The following is a 13,957-nucleotide window of genomic DNA, read 5'->3' as shown; positions in this document are numbered from 1 at the left end:
TGAAGTGAGACAGTGTGGGAAGCTATTGACAGGATTTCATCCTGACTCAGCTAAAGGAGTTGCCCACAGAAAGCCGCCCCAAGTTTCACTGCTGGTACAAAAATCTGTTCTGGTCTGATGATACATAGCATTTTTTTCACAGCCAACATATCAAGCTGCATGGTTCTTCAAGTCCTCATGATCCTACTAAATATTTAAGTTGGTCTAAATGTCAAAAAAACACTGCACTTCAATATGGAAAATTATTTTTTAGGTAAGTAATTATTACTAAGGTTAAAAGAAACCAAGTTGAAATATCATCCAAACCCAGAGTACCAGAGGTAGTCTCTCTTGATTGAGTAGTGAGTCTAGTTTTACTCAAGAGCAGCAAATAAAATGTCTTATATTTAGACTGACACTTTTATTTCTGAGAGCTATGTCTAAGATTTAACTTAGAGTAGATAAAGAGACAGGTTAGGTTGTATATCCCAAATCTATATCTCAAGTGCATATTAATACTGGTATATTAAAAAATTTAGGGAAAAAAATGGTGTGCATAAATGCATGTTACAGACATGAATCTGTTGTGAAGATGCTTTTTGCCTGTGATGAGACTGCATTAGATTATGTTTGTAATTACAAGGATAAGTTCCAAAGCAAAACCAAGTATGCTGTTGCTTTTCCCTCTGATGAGTGTCTGGCTACATTTCCTTCAGTAAAGAAAAGAAACTAATTGCTAGCTCAAATTTCACAACCCCCTAGGCTTCTTGAGCAGCTTTTTTGACAAGTCAATGGAAGAAAAAAATGTAATTAAACATTCTCAAAAGGTCATTTGTTGGACTGCAGGTAGACTACAAGTTCTGGTAAGGTGTTGGGTTATTTCTTTCAACTGATAAAATTTAAGGTGTTAATTGTCTTTTAAGTGCCTCTCTAAGTAGGTTATTTCTGAGGGCCTTGCATTACATTTAGCAGCCAAAGAAATTCAAGAGGTATAGCACAAAAGCATGTCCATTCCTCAGTCTAGTTCAACTAGACTTCACTTAGATGCTCATCAGCTGACCTAGTGTCAGCGCCAGTATCAGGCTGCTTTTCATGTTTGGTGACAAGAATTTGTTATGTCACCTTTCTGTTAAAATGTTTAGTGTCTGAAACTGCTCAAGTCTATGCCTACATGTGTGAAAAGAACGAATTAGGAAACCAGATGAGGACATATTCTTGTAGCATGGAAAGGAACAGGCTGAATAAACATGGGGTGATTATGAAAGAGGATGCTGAATTCTTGCGTGCCCTACAAACACTGATTTAATTTTGTCTGTTTATAAGTACTCTGTGTTCAAAGATCTGAGAGTACTTTGCAGTAGTAATAATCAGCTGTTGCAGTGTCCTTCTGGAGAAGTGATACACTAGCACACACGGTAAGTTGCACAGACAGAGGTTAATTGCCCTGTGCCACAGAACAGCTGCTGTCAACGCCACAAACAAAAGCAGTCCTGCTGCTGAGTGTAAAACAGAAGGAGAAGCAGCAAGGAGCAAGATGTCTATGACTGAAGGAAGTTTTATATACATAAAACATAGTAGACAAATCCTTTGCTTTGTAACTTCAGATATCGTGGCACAGCAGCACCTTCAGTTCTGCATCCTCATACAGGTGGATGGGCAAGCCCACAAAGCTCACACAGGAACACCCACTGAGAGATGCTGGATAAAAAGGATTTAGCCATTTGGGCAGCATCCTTCAAAGGAAAGGAAACATTAAACCTACATTAAACACACTGGATTGTTTTTTCCCAGATTTGTCTTCACAAGCTGATAGTGTTAAATGATGAAAGTAGCTTTGTTGTATGCAGTAATGTTTATGCAACAAATGAAAGCTGGAATACAAAGGGAGAAAAGAAATCTCAAATGCTAACTAACTGACTGGATAAACTGAGCAGGTATTGGAAAGATTAAACCCAAAATTTGCACCATATTATGCTGGTAATTTGTTTAATATCTTCTTAATGAGCAAAAAGATGCTGTCAGTTGCCAGACTGAGAGCTGAAAGATGTGCCTGCTTCTCACAGGTGGCAAGTGTAAATGCAAACCTACTGTCTGGGCAAATCTGTCCCTGGAGGACTTCTGCATTTCTTTTTAGTAAAGGCTTCACAGCTAACACATCCATTGAAAACTTTGCCATTCGTACTGGGCAGTTACAAAGAAGAAAAGCTGGGATTTTCATACATTCTCAAGGTGGACACATAGATTAAGTAATCTGTATGTCTGTGAAGAAAGGTCTGGAACCTGAAAGGTAAGGCTGTGGAAGAGGATATAAAACAATCACCAGAATGTGTATTTCAGGAGCTCTGAAGTTATGTAAGTCAGGGTATTAAACCAGCTGGTTTGCTCATACATGAGAATCTCTAGATGAAATCACCTCAAAAAAACCAAAAAAGAAGTCAAATGCTGTTAAACCCACTCAGGTGTTGGGAAAAAAAAAAAACCAACCAAAAAGTGTGTATGTAATAAGGACCATATTTTGTCCCATAAAATGTTATTTTTGTTATCTTCTGAAATATCACAGTGTCTATATTGCACATATCCTGTATTTCTAGCGAAATACTCATGCCATGTACTGGAAAGTTATGGAATTTTGTAAGTAATTTTTTCAGCAGCATTTTCTTTTGCTGTTTTTTATATGTTAAATTTTTGCACTTGTTCTTTTGCAGGGAGCTGTAGGTAAAAGTAATACAGTTCAAAGGCATTTGAAGTGCACATGACACATTCTGTTCAGTTGCCAGGAGATCTGGCAACTGATGGCATCCTTTTGTACACTAAGAAGATATTAAACAAATTACCAGCATAATTTGATGTAGATTGTGAGTTTAATCCTTTCAAGTGAGACACCAACTAAGTTTATCCAGTCAGTTAGCACTGAAGATTTCTTTTCTCCCTTCAACTGACTGCTTAATCATGCTAATCTTGTGATATGGTTGACTGGGACAAGAAATAAATTAAAATCAAATCAGTTCAAGTGGATTACAGATGGTTTAAGATTTCTGGATGGAAATAATTGAAATAATTCCACATTTTTAGTTCCTTGGCCAAATCTCTAGTTTGCATCACCTTAGATCACCTTATAAATGCCTCTTTAGATGCTGTAAAATGACAGGTGACTGACATTCCTGCAAGGGATAATGTAGGATAACTAGCTATTATTAAAACTAATTATGGAATTATCTATTAACTGCAAAAAACATTCTGCCTCTTCCAACACTACACAGGATTGTCTTCTAGATTTAACTCTTAAAAAATCTCCAAGTTCATATCAATATGATGTCAGGAAAAAAATACAGCATTTAAGAATAAAATATTCTCAACTATATATAGCTAATAATTGCTATGTTACTACTCCATGGCTAAGACCCATTCTGGAAAAACAGAACTCATCTGGTGTAAGAAATAAACTCTTCTCCAGGGAAGATAATGAGGCTAGAAAAGCCCCCTTGCTGCTCTGTGAGGGCTGTGTGTGGAGCAGAGGGGAAACCCTGTCAGTGCCTTAAGTGCTCTGTGCAGAGGGGAGTGGAACATTCCAGCCCAGATCCTTCCCAGGGAGCAAATGTGAGCAAGGACTTTCCTCTGCACGACTTGGTGACACAAGGCAAGATTGTTTTATTCCAGTGATGACTCAGGCATAACTTATTCACTTGAAAATTAGATGTTTTTCCTTTATTTGTTGCCCAAAATGAGAGCTCACTAGAGCTGCAGAAACACTGGAAGTTCATAAATACACTCACGTGCCAAGTACAACAGTGTCTAGTGCTGGAGGAGCAGGGAATTACCTTCAGTTTCTTCACTTGGATGTGCAAAATTAGTGGATGTTTTCAGAACACGGCAATGTTTCTGTACTTGGGCTTCTGCTCTCTGATCTGTGGCATGAGGACAACACAAACATCTGCTGAAGCATTTATGATGGATTATAGGGTGTTAGAGTAACAGGAATAGAACATAAACATATCAAATGAAACTATTCATTATCAAAATTAGAGCTACAGCAGGTTGAGTATGATCTATGACCATGTATTGAGTAAGAAAAACACAAATGCCTGTTAAATAAACAGTGTCAGCTGATTTAATAATTTGTAGGAAAAATAGAATCCTGTCAAATGTATATATACAGGATTAATCTAATCCAAGGATCAACAGGCAATTTTCCTTTTGGAGTTCCCTTAGATTTTCCTTCCCTTTGAAAGCTTCTCAGTTCTGTTAATGTGTTTTGATTGAGTAAACATGCACAGGGTTTTAATAGCAGCCTTTCCATTCTTTCACTTCAATGTCTATATATAACCTGACTTGATTTTTCAGCACCCTCTAGAGTAAGCAGAAAGATCCAGCAGCCTTTACTTTCATCTCAGATAGCTGAAGTAATGCCCTCCTCTTCTTGCCATTTTGTTGGGCTTCCTGATACCCTGAACCTTTAAAAATATTGTGGAAGTATTGACACATGATAAATTATTAAATAAGTGTTCAAATAATAAAAACAGTCTCAAGATACTTTTGCATGAAAATTTTACTTCAGAAAAGAAAGCCAATCAAACCAGTTGTTACCTGGCAACCAGGGATAATATTCCTACTGGAGTGTAGCTTTACAAGCCTGTGGCTGATGCTTTATCTACTGTAACTGCAAAGGGAGTGTCTGGAAGAAGTGCTACAAGGTTTAGCCAGTTCTGTGTTCATCAATCATATCAGAAAATCAATTAATTGTTGCATGAGGGCGGGTCAGCTCCTTCTGCCTCTCTCACAGACTCTCCACAGTGCTTCTACTGTCTATCTATCTCTTCTTCACAGTTTTCTGTCTTTTTACACTGGTGCTTTATATCTTGGATCCTTGAGTTGCTCCTCATCCCTCTCTCAATACTGTCACTTCTTTCTACAGTTTTACTTTTATTATTTTGTATAATTCTCACAATTTAACGAGGTTTTCAGCCCTTGTGTCCCAGAGAGCTGAGCCCACAGGAGATGCTGATGGGAGCCGCTGGTGCTCCCCAGCCCGCTCTGATCTCACAGCCGAGCCCAGCACAGCTCAGTGCCCAGCTGAGCTCCCCGGGCAGGCTGTGAAAGGCAACACCGTCTCACAGAGCTCATCAAAGTGTAATTCCAGAGCCCTGCCTGAGCACCTGGGCTGCTCTGCTGCTGCTGCTAAAACTCCAGAATTCTGCTGCAGCAAGCACCCAACGAACAGCAGCACACAATAACTCCTAGTGGGAAGGTTGAGGGGTATGGAAGTTAGTTTTCTCCTTCTGTGACAGTAAATTTTGGTTTTAAAGGGTGGCAACAAACTGCCAAGGAAAAGGCACCATTTCCCTCTCAGTTTACACTGGTAATTCATTATTCATCATGCAGAATTAGAGAGCTTAACTGGAGGTCTCTGAGAGAAGCCTCAAGCAGTACATAGAAGTTCAGTAGCTGAGATGCTGTTGATTCTTTAAAAGTGAAATAGAACTCAGTCTAAAAAAAAGCAGTTGGACAGATTTTTTTTTTTCAAAGCATGTTAATTTATTTGCAAGAACAATATAAAAAGAATTGAACATGGGCTCGATGTCTGGAAGCTACACTTGATACAGTGCTTTTTATTATCATCATTACTAATGTCATAATATGTTTGCTGCTGCAACCAAAAACTTTGTCAAACAGGTTGGTGATGGAGGAAGATTAGTTCCAGTGCCCAGCCTCAGTGAAGCTGACAGATACCAACCTCTGAGCCTTGTGATTAAAAAAAGAAAATGTTCACTTTCCAAAAAATCTAAATTTGCTTCAACACCTTTCACATTAAAAGACATTCTTCAAGGGGAGAAGGAAATTTCTGCAGGTAAGATTTTTATCTTTCTTCGAAGTTGAAAAATGCATGTTTTCTAGTAAATATATAGTGAACAGTTTAAACTGTTCATGGGTAATAACTTATTTTTTTGCTTAGTCATGTAATAAATATTAAAGGAAAAAATCAAAATGGTAAGAAAAAAAGGGAAAAAAGGACTTTCTGGAAAAAGAATTTTAAAAAATCATTTATATAAAAAGCATTGGTATTTTCTGGACTAGTATTAAACAAATTCAGTTAAGCCTTGTTTTTTCACAAGCCACAAATTCCTGACAGATGTACTGATGGATGTTGATTAGTTGCTACATGAAATTTGCTTAGGAATGTACCCCTTCCTCTGTGTACTCACTTCTAAGTGTGTAAGGATGGCCTCAGCCCACAGTTCTTCCATGGCAGTCCCTGGTGCTGAACTGAGCTCTGCACAGGCAGAAGCATTTGAACACAGCTATTACATCTGCCTGATGTAATTGGATTTTCATTATACTTTTTCCACCTTTGCAATCTTTGGGGTGTATTTAAAAAGCTTAACTTTTAAAAAATTGTCCTTTCTGTGCAACAGCATAAATTTTGAGGAGATTCTATGAGAATTATGAGGTGCAGAATTGAACTGTGCTGCCTCTATCTTCCTGTACATTCCTTTGAAAAGTGTGTAATTGATATCTATGTGCTTTGTTTTCTCAAAACAGTTTCATTGCTTTTTTTTTTTTTTTTTTTTTAATATGCCAATTTTGCTTATGATAATAATTGCACAAAAATGTATCAGTTAGAAACCCTACTAAGAGAAACTACTACTGGAACAGGAAGACAGAAATACCACTTGGTCCCACAAGAGGGGATTTCAGGACACAAACACCATAAGAAGAATTTTAATCTAATGTCTTACATTGAGGAGAAGTCAGCTGGCTTGTCCTGAATGAAAAAAAAAAAATTAAAATCTCATTAAAAAGTCTGAGAAAAAGGTTGCAAAACCTCATTAAAAAGTCTCACGAACCCTTACTAGTCTTTTCTGTAAAGGTTAAATGTCATGAGCAGAAAGTATTGTCCTTCAACACAAGCAAAGAAGTTTGTAATTGAATTTCATTTTTTTGGTGACAAAGACAAGCATTTCCAATCCTTTTAAAATTATGAAAAAGATATGAACCTTCTTTTTGCTTAAAAATAAACACAAACAGAATTCATAGTAGGTGATTTCATAATGTCAGTTTATCCTAATATCTTCAAAGGATTAAAAACAACAAAAAGGAGTAAACCCCAGATTCTTAGATGTATTTGGAAATCTAATCCTTGTGTTCATTTTCATTTGGTAACCCACGTGTTCTAGTATTTTCTCTGGTAGTGTAATGGAAATTCATTTGATAATATAAAGACATTTTTGTGGAGAGGCTTTGGCACCTACCTTTGATTGTACAAAAATTGAATGCAAACTTTCAAGCAAGTCAGAATTAATCTGTAGTTTTCCTTCAAAATAAACTGACATAGTCCCTGGGCAGAGTTAATGTTACTGGTGCACTCATATCTCATTCATGTATTGCAAAAATGAAGAAGAATTTGGGTCTTTGTATGGCATATAGCTAAAATTCAGAATGCCCTGATAATTTTTATACAGTGGCTTTCATTTTATTCCTAGTTTCAATATTCTGTGTGGCCTCCACGGAGTCATTTTGGGTTTCAGAGCCTCTGTCATTAAAGCCACAACACACTACATGTGTGGTTTATGCATATCAGCATCATAGTTACAGGCAGAAGTACTTGAGGAGAATAATGATGAACCCAGAAAAATGAAAATAGCTCTAATCAAACCCAGGACTCCTATGTACTCTTTCCATCAATCATCAGTAGTAACACCCATAAACAAGTGCCCAATGCAGCTCTGAATTTCATATCAAAATGATTTAGCACGGTAGGAATGGTACCATTGATTCTTGCTATGTGAAAATCCTGTGTTCAGACTTTTCATCACACACAGGTTATCTTCTTTCACTCAGGTGTCTCATCTTACCAGCTGCTCAACTATGAAGACAAATCAGATGTTTCTCTTAATGGCAAGAGAGGAAATCAGATAATGAATGATGTTGGTTTTGATGTAGCTGGATCAGATTCTGTTGCCTTTAAAGCTTCATTTGGCATAGTGACCAAGCACGAAGTTGAAGTACCAACATTGCTTAAAGAACTTACTACAAGGTTGTATTCTGTGTTTTGATTTCTGTTTCCATAACTCTATTTCATACAGTTAGGTTGAAAGTCTGAAGTGGTTAGGTTTTGATTATCTTTACTCAATCAGTTGCAGCCACCATCTGATATTTTCAAGGGTATCAGGTTGGATCACTGGGATTAGACACATGACCTGTAAAATACAGGCTGTACAATTTTCCTGAATTCTTTGAATTATGGTTCTTCTCTCAGAAAAAAACCCCAACAAATTCAGAAAGGAAGAGTCCATCCAAACTCCTATCTGTGTTATACCGTAGTATTGAAACTTTGAAATCTACTTTGAATGAGATTACCCAACTTCAGGTTTCAGAAATAGGATTTCTTTGCCTTTGATGAACTAGAGATCCATATAATTATTGCTATTGTAGGTACTTAGAGGTTTTATTGAGCTACTACACAGCCTTTTCTGCAAAAAGCAAAATAGGTTTATCTACTTGAATTTTTCACAACCTTCTGTGACTTTTTTAAAAATCTAGTCTCTTTTACCAACATTCTTGTTGAGCTATGGACACTGAAAATGGACTTGGTGTTCTTGTGGTGCTAGCACAGGTGTCAAACATGTAGAAACATGATGTGACTAATTCTAGGTGTAATTCCTTTTTTTTCATATTTCAAAGATTGTCCCTTGGTAACAATGTCATCCCAGTGAATCCCAGCAGTGCATGCCAGTAAATTATTTACTATGCATGATGCAACAATTGGCATTTGCAAATATATATTGTTACTTGTTATTTACCAAGAAGTGCATGCCATTTTGTACCTGTATCCTCTCCTTCATACCTACCTTTTCCTAGTTTATTTGTAACTTCCAAATATTATCATTAATAACTGTGAGTGAGGAAAGAGCATCTAGCCTCCTGAAAAAAAGATTTGGTGTTATAGAATTAACAGCCACTGTTTGTAGAAATTCTTTTACAAACACTTGTTTCACGATTGTTTTGTATTGTTTACAAGTAATATAGGATTTTTTTTCAGTTAATGGCACTAAAACCAGAGTCAGATGCACAGGCTTTGAATTTTCCACAGAGTCCCAGAAATCCTCCCTAACATCTATACAATACTGGCTCTCCTTGATTTTTTAGTTCTTCTGCTCCCAAACACTGACAACCAGTATTAAGTTTCCAGAGATCTCCTTGGTTCAGTTGCTTTAATGCTAAGAAACAGACATTATAGTGATTTATTTACTGATTCAAAGTTACTTATCTGCTTTGTAAACTGCTACTTATATCTGAATTTCCTTCCTGCCTCCCTCTTGATTTTAGAAAAATAAACTTTGATCACTGTCTAGTCCATCAATCAAGAAAAAGTAGGATGGAAGTTTTGTGTGTGGTCATGGAAAGTATTCGAACTACGAGGCAATGCTCCTTAACTGTCCATACTGGAATGCGTGGGGAGACAATGAGGGTAAATATCTTTTATGAAGTTCTGCATAAAAAGCTCATTTTTATAAATTTTATGGTTTGATTTAATTGTATTTTTATAATGTAAGCTCAGAAAAAATCTGAAGTAAATCACTATTATTGTAGTGATGTAAAGTGGTTTGAAAGTTGGTCTTTTGTTGGCAGTGCTTATGTGACTGAGGGATGGGAAATGCATGGAAGGATGGCTAGACAATGAGCCATTCCTTGGGGTAAAGCCTCAGCAAAAATATGGAATTTACTACTTCTTAGTTTGAATTTCTAATGAACATGCAACCTTTCTTTCATTATTATGATCAAGTCTGGTAACACAGTGGAATTTCAGGTTATTATTTGAGGGGTTGGCATCTCCATCTTATGCTCTTCCTCCCCCTTTCCCCACAATGTGTTTGAATAATTAAACCTACAAGTCTTCTAACTTTGCTCTTTCTAGTATTTATAAATCATTCACATAATTTTCAGTTAAGTGATGCAAATTACTCTCTCTATATCAAAATTTATTAAAATGCAAAGCAGTTAATAGAAAATTCTTTAGTTATGAAATTTGATCTTCAATATCCCCTGGCATTATAATTCTCAATATATAAAGTTAAGATTAGTATTATGTTTATTTATTCATTTCAATGTGTAACTTTTTTTCTTTTGATCCTTCTCTAAATTATAGTTTCACATAATTGAAGATCAGAATTATAAAGGGCGGGACAAAGCCATTGTTTTTCCTGCACATACAACTATTGCTTTTAGTGTATTTGAACTCTACATTCATTTGGATGGTAATTTCGGTAAGTGATGTGAATTACTGTCATTACTGCTATTATTTATAATGATCTAAGTTTTTAAAACTCTAAAAACTCTTCTATTGCTCTTAATATACATAAGCCCTGATCCCATACAATGGGATGCTCTAATTTTATGCACATAAGTATTCTGACATTCTGACAGAAACAGTGCTTGAAAAGATAAATAAGGCAGGCACTGGAAAATAGTCTGCTGTGGGAACATTTTTTAAAAATTTGTTTGACTTCATATTTTTTAAATTATTTGGTGGCATGGAACAAAAAGCCTCAGTTATGTTTCTAGCTGGTGAGGAACATGTTTCTGAGACTATCTGGTCAGTTTTGCATAAAATTGGCAGGTACAAAGATACAAGTAAAGAAAAAAGTACACAGAACTTCTGAACTAATAACACTGTTTGGACTTTAATTTCAGTCTGATAAATCATTTGCACATATAAATATCTAAAGCTATTTAGGAGGAAATAATTGCAGTAATTGAAAACAAATAAAAATTTGCATACCTTAGATTTTAAAGGGTTTTTTTTTTTCAAGTTATGGATGGAAGCATAGATGATACTTGTTTTTATTTTAAAAAAAGTTTTAATAATTGATTCAGTATTGGAAGTGGTGAGTACAGAACTCACAGCCTTGCTTACTATGTTTCATTTCTACTTTCAAGTAAGACTGCAGAAATGTTTGTCCTTCAGATTCAGGGCTCCCTTTGGTATAACACTGACTGTCCTATCCCCTTAACATGACTATAATTTGTGTATGAACCAAAACAGGCTCTGAGGATGTTAATTGAAAGCCACCAAAAGTTAAAAATTCCCATTGAATTTTTTGTGTTAATTTATTTCTGTGGGCTATTACTGTGTGCAGACTTGTACTAGCCATTAAAAACATAAACAATGCTAAATTTAATCACTGTTAACTTTATTGATTAGAAAGCATATTAAATTGTTGTGCACTCATGGCTTTTATATTTAGTCCTTTTAAAAACTTTCCATTTTTACAGAACTCTGTGTGACTCCAATTGCAAAAGGAGGATTTGAAAGAGAGAAGTCTGGATCATCTTCACTGACCAAATTAAGGAGATTTAAAAATAATTTGTTCCATCGAAGTATGACTTTTGATATTTATATACAAATGTCTTAAAGTGTATCTTTGTTTCTTTAATTTCTGTGCAAAATAAATGTTTAAAGAAAATAATTTTGATGCAAAATATACCTCTCAATTTCCAGTGTATTTAAATGATTATAGAGTTATTAAAATTTACATTTGAGAACCTGTCTCTCAGAAATAACAAATCTGTTTGTTAAACCCTAAATATCTTAAAACTTGATAAACCAGTATTGAGTAATTAGACAGCTAACTTAACATTGAACTCTTTTCATGAGTTTGCCATTTACAGCTCGTATTATACAATACAAGTTATAGTAATATTAGAGGGCAAAAGCTGTAAGTTTAAATAACAAACAACATTAACTGAAATAATTGAATGTAGTCCTTAGGCACTATGTACACATGGCAGGGACATGGCCAGGATACCATCACAATCCTCTTTTTTCATTCTAATATGAACATACTATCCAACAAAAATGCAGATCCCTGTATGCAGCTTTTCAGATCTTAAAATTGTAACACTCTTTGGTCCAAGTACTTTGGAAATCTGCAGATCTGAGTGTGAAGATAAATACTGAGCAGTAAACATGTCCCAAAGGCTGCTCTGCATAGGTGTCCTTTCTCCAATGTATCCCATTCTTGATGAAAGGACTTTTATGGACCAAGCCTTTAGTGCTGCTCCAGTCCACACTAGGGGAATAAATCTTCAGTGGGTATGATACATCTCAGGAGCTGTAGCTGCCTAAAAGTTCTTCACTCAACCTAGTCAGTCCCTGAAGAGAGAGGGAAAGGTAGGTAGTTCCTACCTGGCACATCTGGGTGCTCTAGCTCCTCTGCTAGGAGGTTAACAAGGAGTCCTCCAAGTTTTACAAACATATCAAGTGTTAGTGGGATTTTTTAATAAATAATAGGAAATAAAAGTGTATTTTCAATGTTTAGAACATAAAACTAGAAATGCAAAAATAGAAACGGGGAAATACTCAGCTGTGGTTTGACTTTGCACCAATTCTTAGAAGCCTGCCTCATGCCTATCCTTTATGTATATTTCTAAAAATATAATTACACAGGTAATACACAAAAAATTCTGGCTTTTGTCAGTGTCTTAAGTGAAGAAAAATTTTCAGCACACAGGGTTTTTGATGGGAAATAATCTATATGGCATACTTAGAACAGTTTTGGGAATCAGTTATTATTTCTATAATTAAACTGACATTTTTTAAACAACAGATCATAATGTAATAAGAAATCACTGCTTCTTTTTCTTGTGTGTTCTTTTTCAGATAAAGGAGTAGTGGAAATTGTTGCTAACTCTGATCCTTACTTGGAGGACCTGTTTGCAGATTATTATGAAAAAGCTGCCAGCATGACTGATCTCTCTACAAGCTATCTCAGAGACGGTTCTCATATCCGAATTAATTTACTTAACAACAACATCCCCAAAGGCCCCTGTGTCCTGTGTGGAATGGGAAGTTCTAAAAGGGAGACAGTCTATGGATGCCTGGAGTGTTCTTTTAATGGACAGAAATATGTAAGACTGCATGCTGTGCCCTGCTTTGACCTCTGGCATAAGAGAATGAAGTAACAGGTCTGGATAAGTGCCTTCTGTCACAGACATGGGCATAACTGTGCCACAAACTTTTCAGAGGTAGTAAATATGTCTCCCATTGTGAAATGCAAAACAGTGAAAGTGCAAAACATTTTATTACACTGTTATCTTCAAATTCTTTGCTTCACAATGACCTCTACTTTAAAATGCTCATGAACTCCCTACGTTGCTTTTTCCTAGAACCTTCTCATTATCATGATAATGAAAAACATATTTTACATAGTATTTTCATAATTTCAAAATATGTGCTAGAACTTAAAGTTGTTTACACAAACTGTTGTTAAACTCCCAAAATGTTGCCTTTCTCTACACTAGCATATGATGGTTAAATGAGAATATTTGTTAATAATTTAGTGTTCTCATGAATGTTTAATTGAAGTATCAGATTAAAAAACATGCTAAAACTTAACTCAGTCTAATGTTTCAGTTACAAAAGGGAACAACTGGAACTATGGATGGAACTTTCATATTGCTGTATATCAAGTTTGCTTAGAATATTAAAAAGTACCAACCATTCCACCTACTGCAGTTGGATTTTATGTCACATCTGCTCTTGACTTTCTTTTATGTGCTCAGGAAAAAACCTGCTTAGCAGATGTTTTGAAAGCTTCTGAAAATAATGGAACTGCTCGCTCCAGCAAGACTTCAGGGGTGAAGGTCTTTAACAGGTACATCCCAGCCTCAGGAACTGGAGTCTGTTGAGGACTGGAACACAGAGAGCTGTGTCCAGGGCTGGGACTGGGCTGTGGGGCAGGGTGCTGTTAAACATCTCACCACAGTGTTTTACACTGGCAGAGCAAAAAACCTTTTTATACCTTTTGAAATTATTTCAAGGAATACCCAGGTAAGGAAGCTTTTTTCACTTGTGCTGCCACCTTCACTGTGTATATCTGATTATTACAGGTTGAAATGAGTAAGAGCCGTTGCTTTTCATGTGAGAAGAGTATGTTACACAAGAGTTATAATGTGTTCTACACAAGCAGAACAGTTAACA

The 13,957-nt window shown here is 36.0% G+C and overlaps 1 protein-coding gene across 1 annotated transcript; it reads left to right on the top strand.

The window, feature by feature from the left end:
* Positions 1-5,613: 5,613 nt before the first annotated feature.
* On the top strand, positions 5,614-12,979 carry PJVK (pejvakin). The gene is made up of 6 exons (XM_056496651.1): positions 5,614-5,824; positions 7,816-8,011; positions 9,304-9,445; positions 10,124-10,241; positions 11,251-11,355; positions 12,638-12,979. Exons 1-6 carry the CDS (start codon positions 5,614-5,616, stop codon positions 12,937-12,939), a joined length of 1,074 nt encoding a protein of 357 aa, XP_056352626.1. The 3' UTR covers positions 12,940-12,979.
* Positions 12,980-13,957: the final 978 nt, after the last annotated feature.

Source organism: Oenanthe melanoleuca, chromosome 7, assembly GCF_029582105.1.
Source record: "Oenanthe melanoleuca isolate GR-GAL-2019-014 chromosome 7, OMel1.0, whole genome shotgun sequence".
Classification (NCBI taxonomy): Eukaryota; Metazoa; Chordata; class Aves; order Passeriformes; family Muscicapidae; genus Oenanthe; species Oenanthe melanoleuca.
The sequence above is the reverse complement of the archived record's forward strand: the minus strand, read 5'-3'. Positions and strand labels throughout refer to the sequence as shown.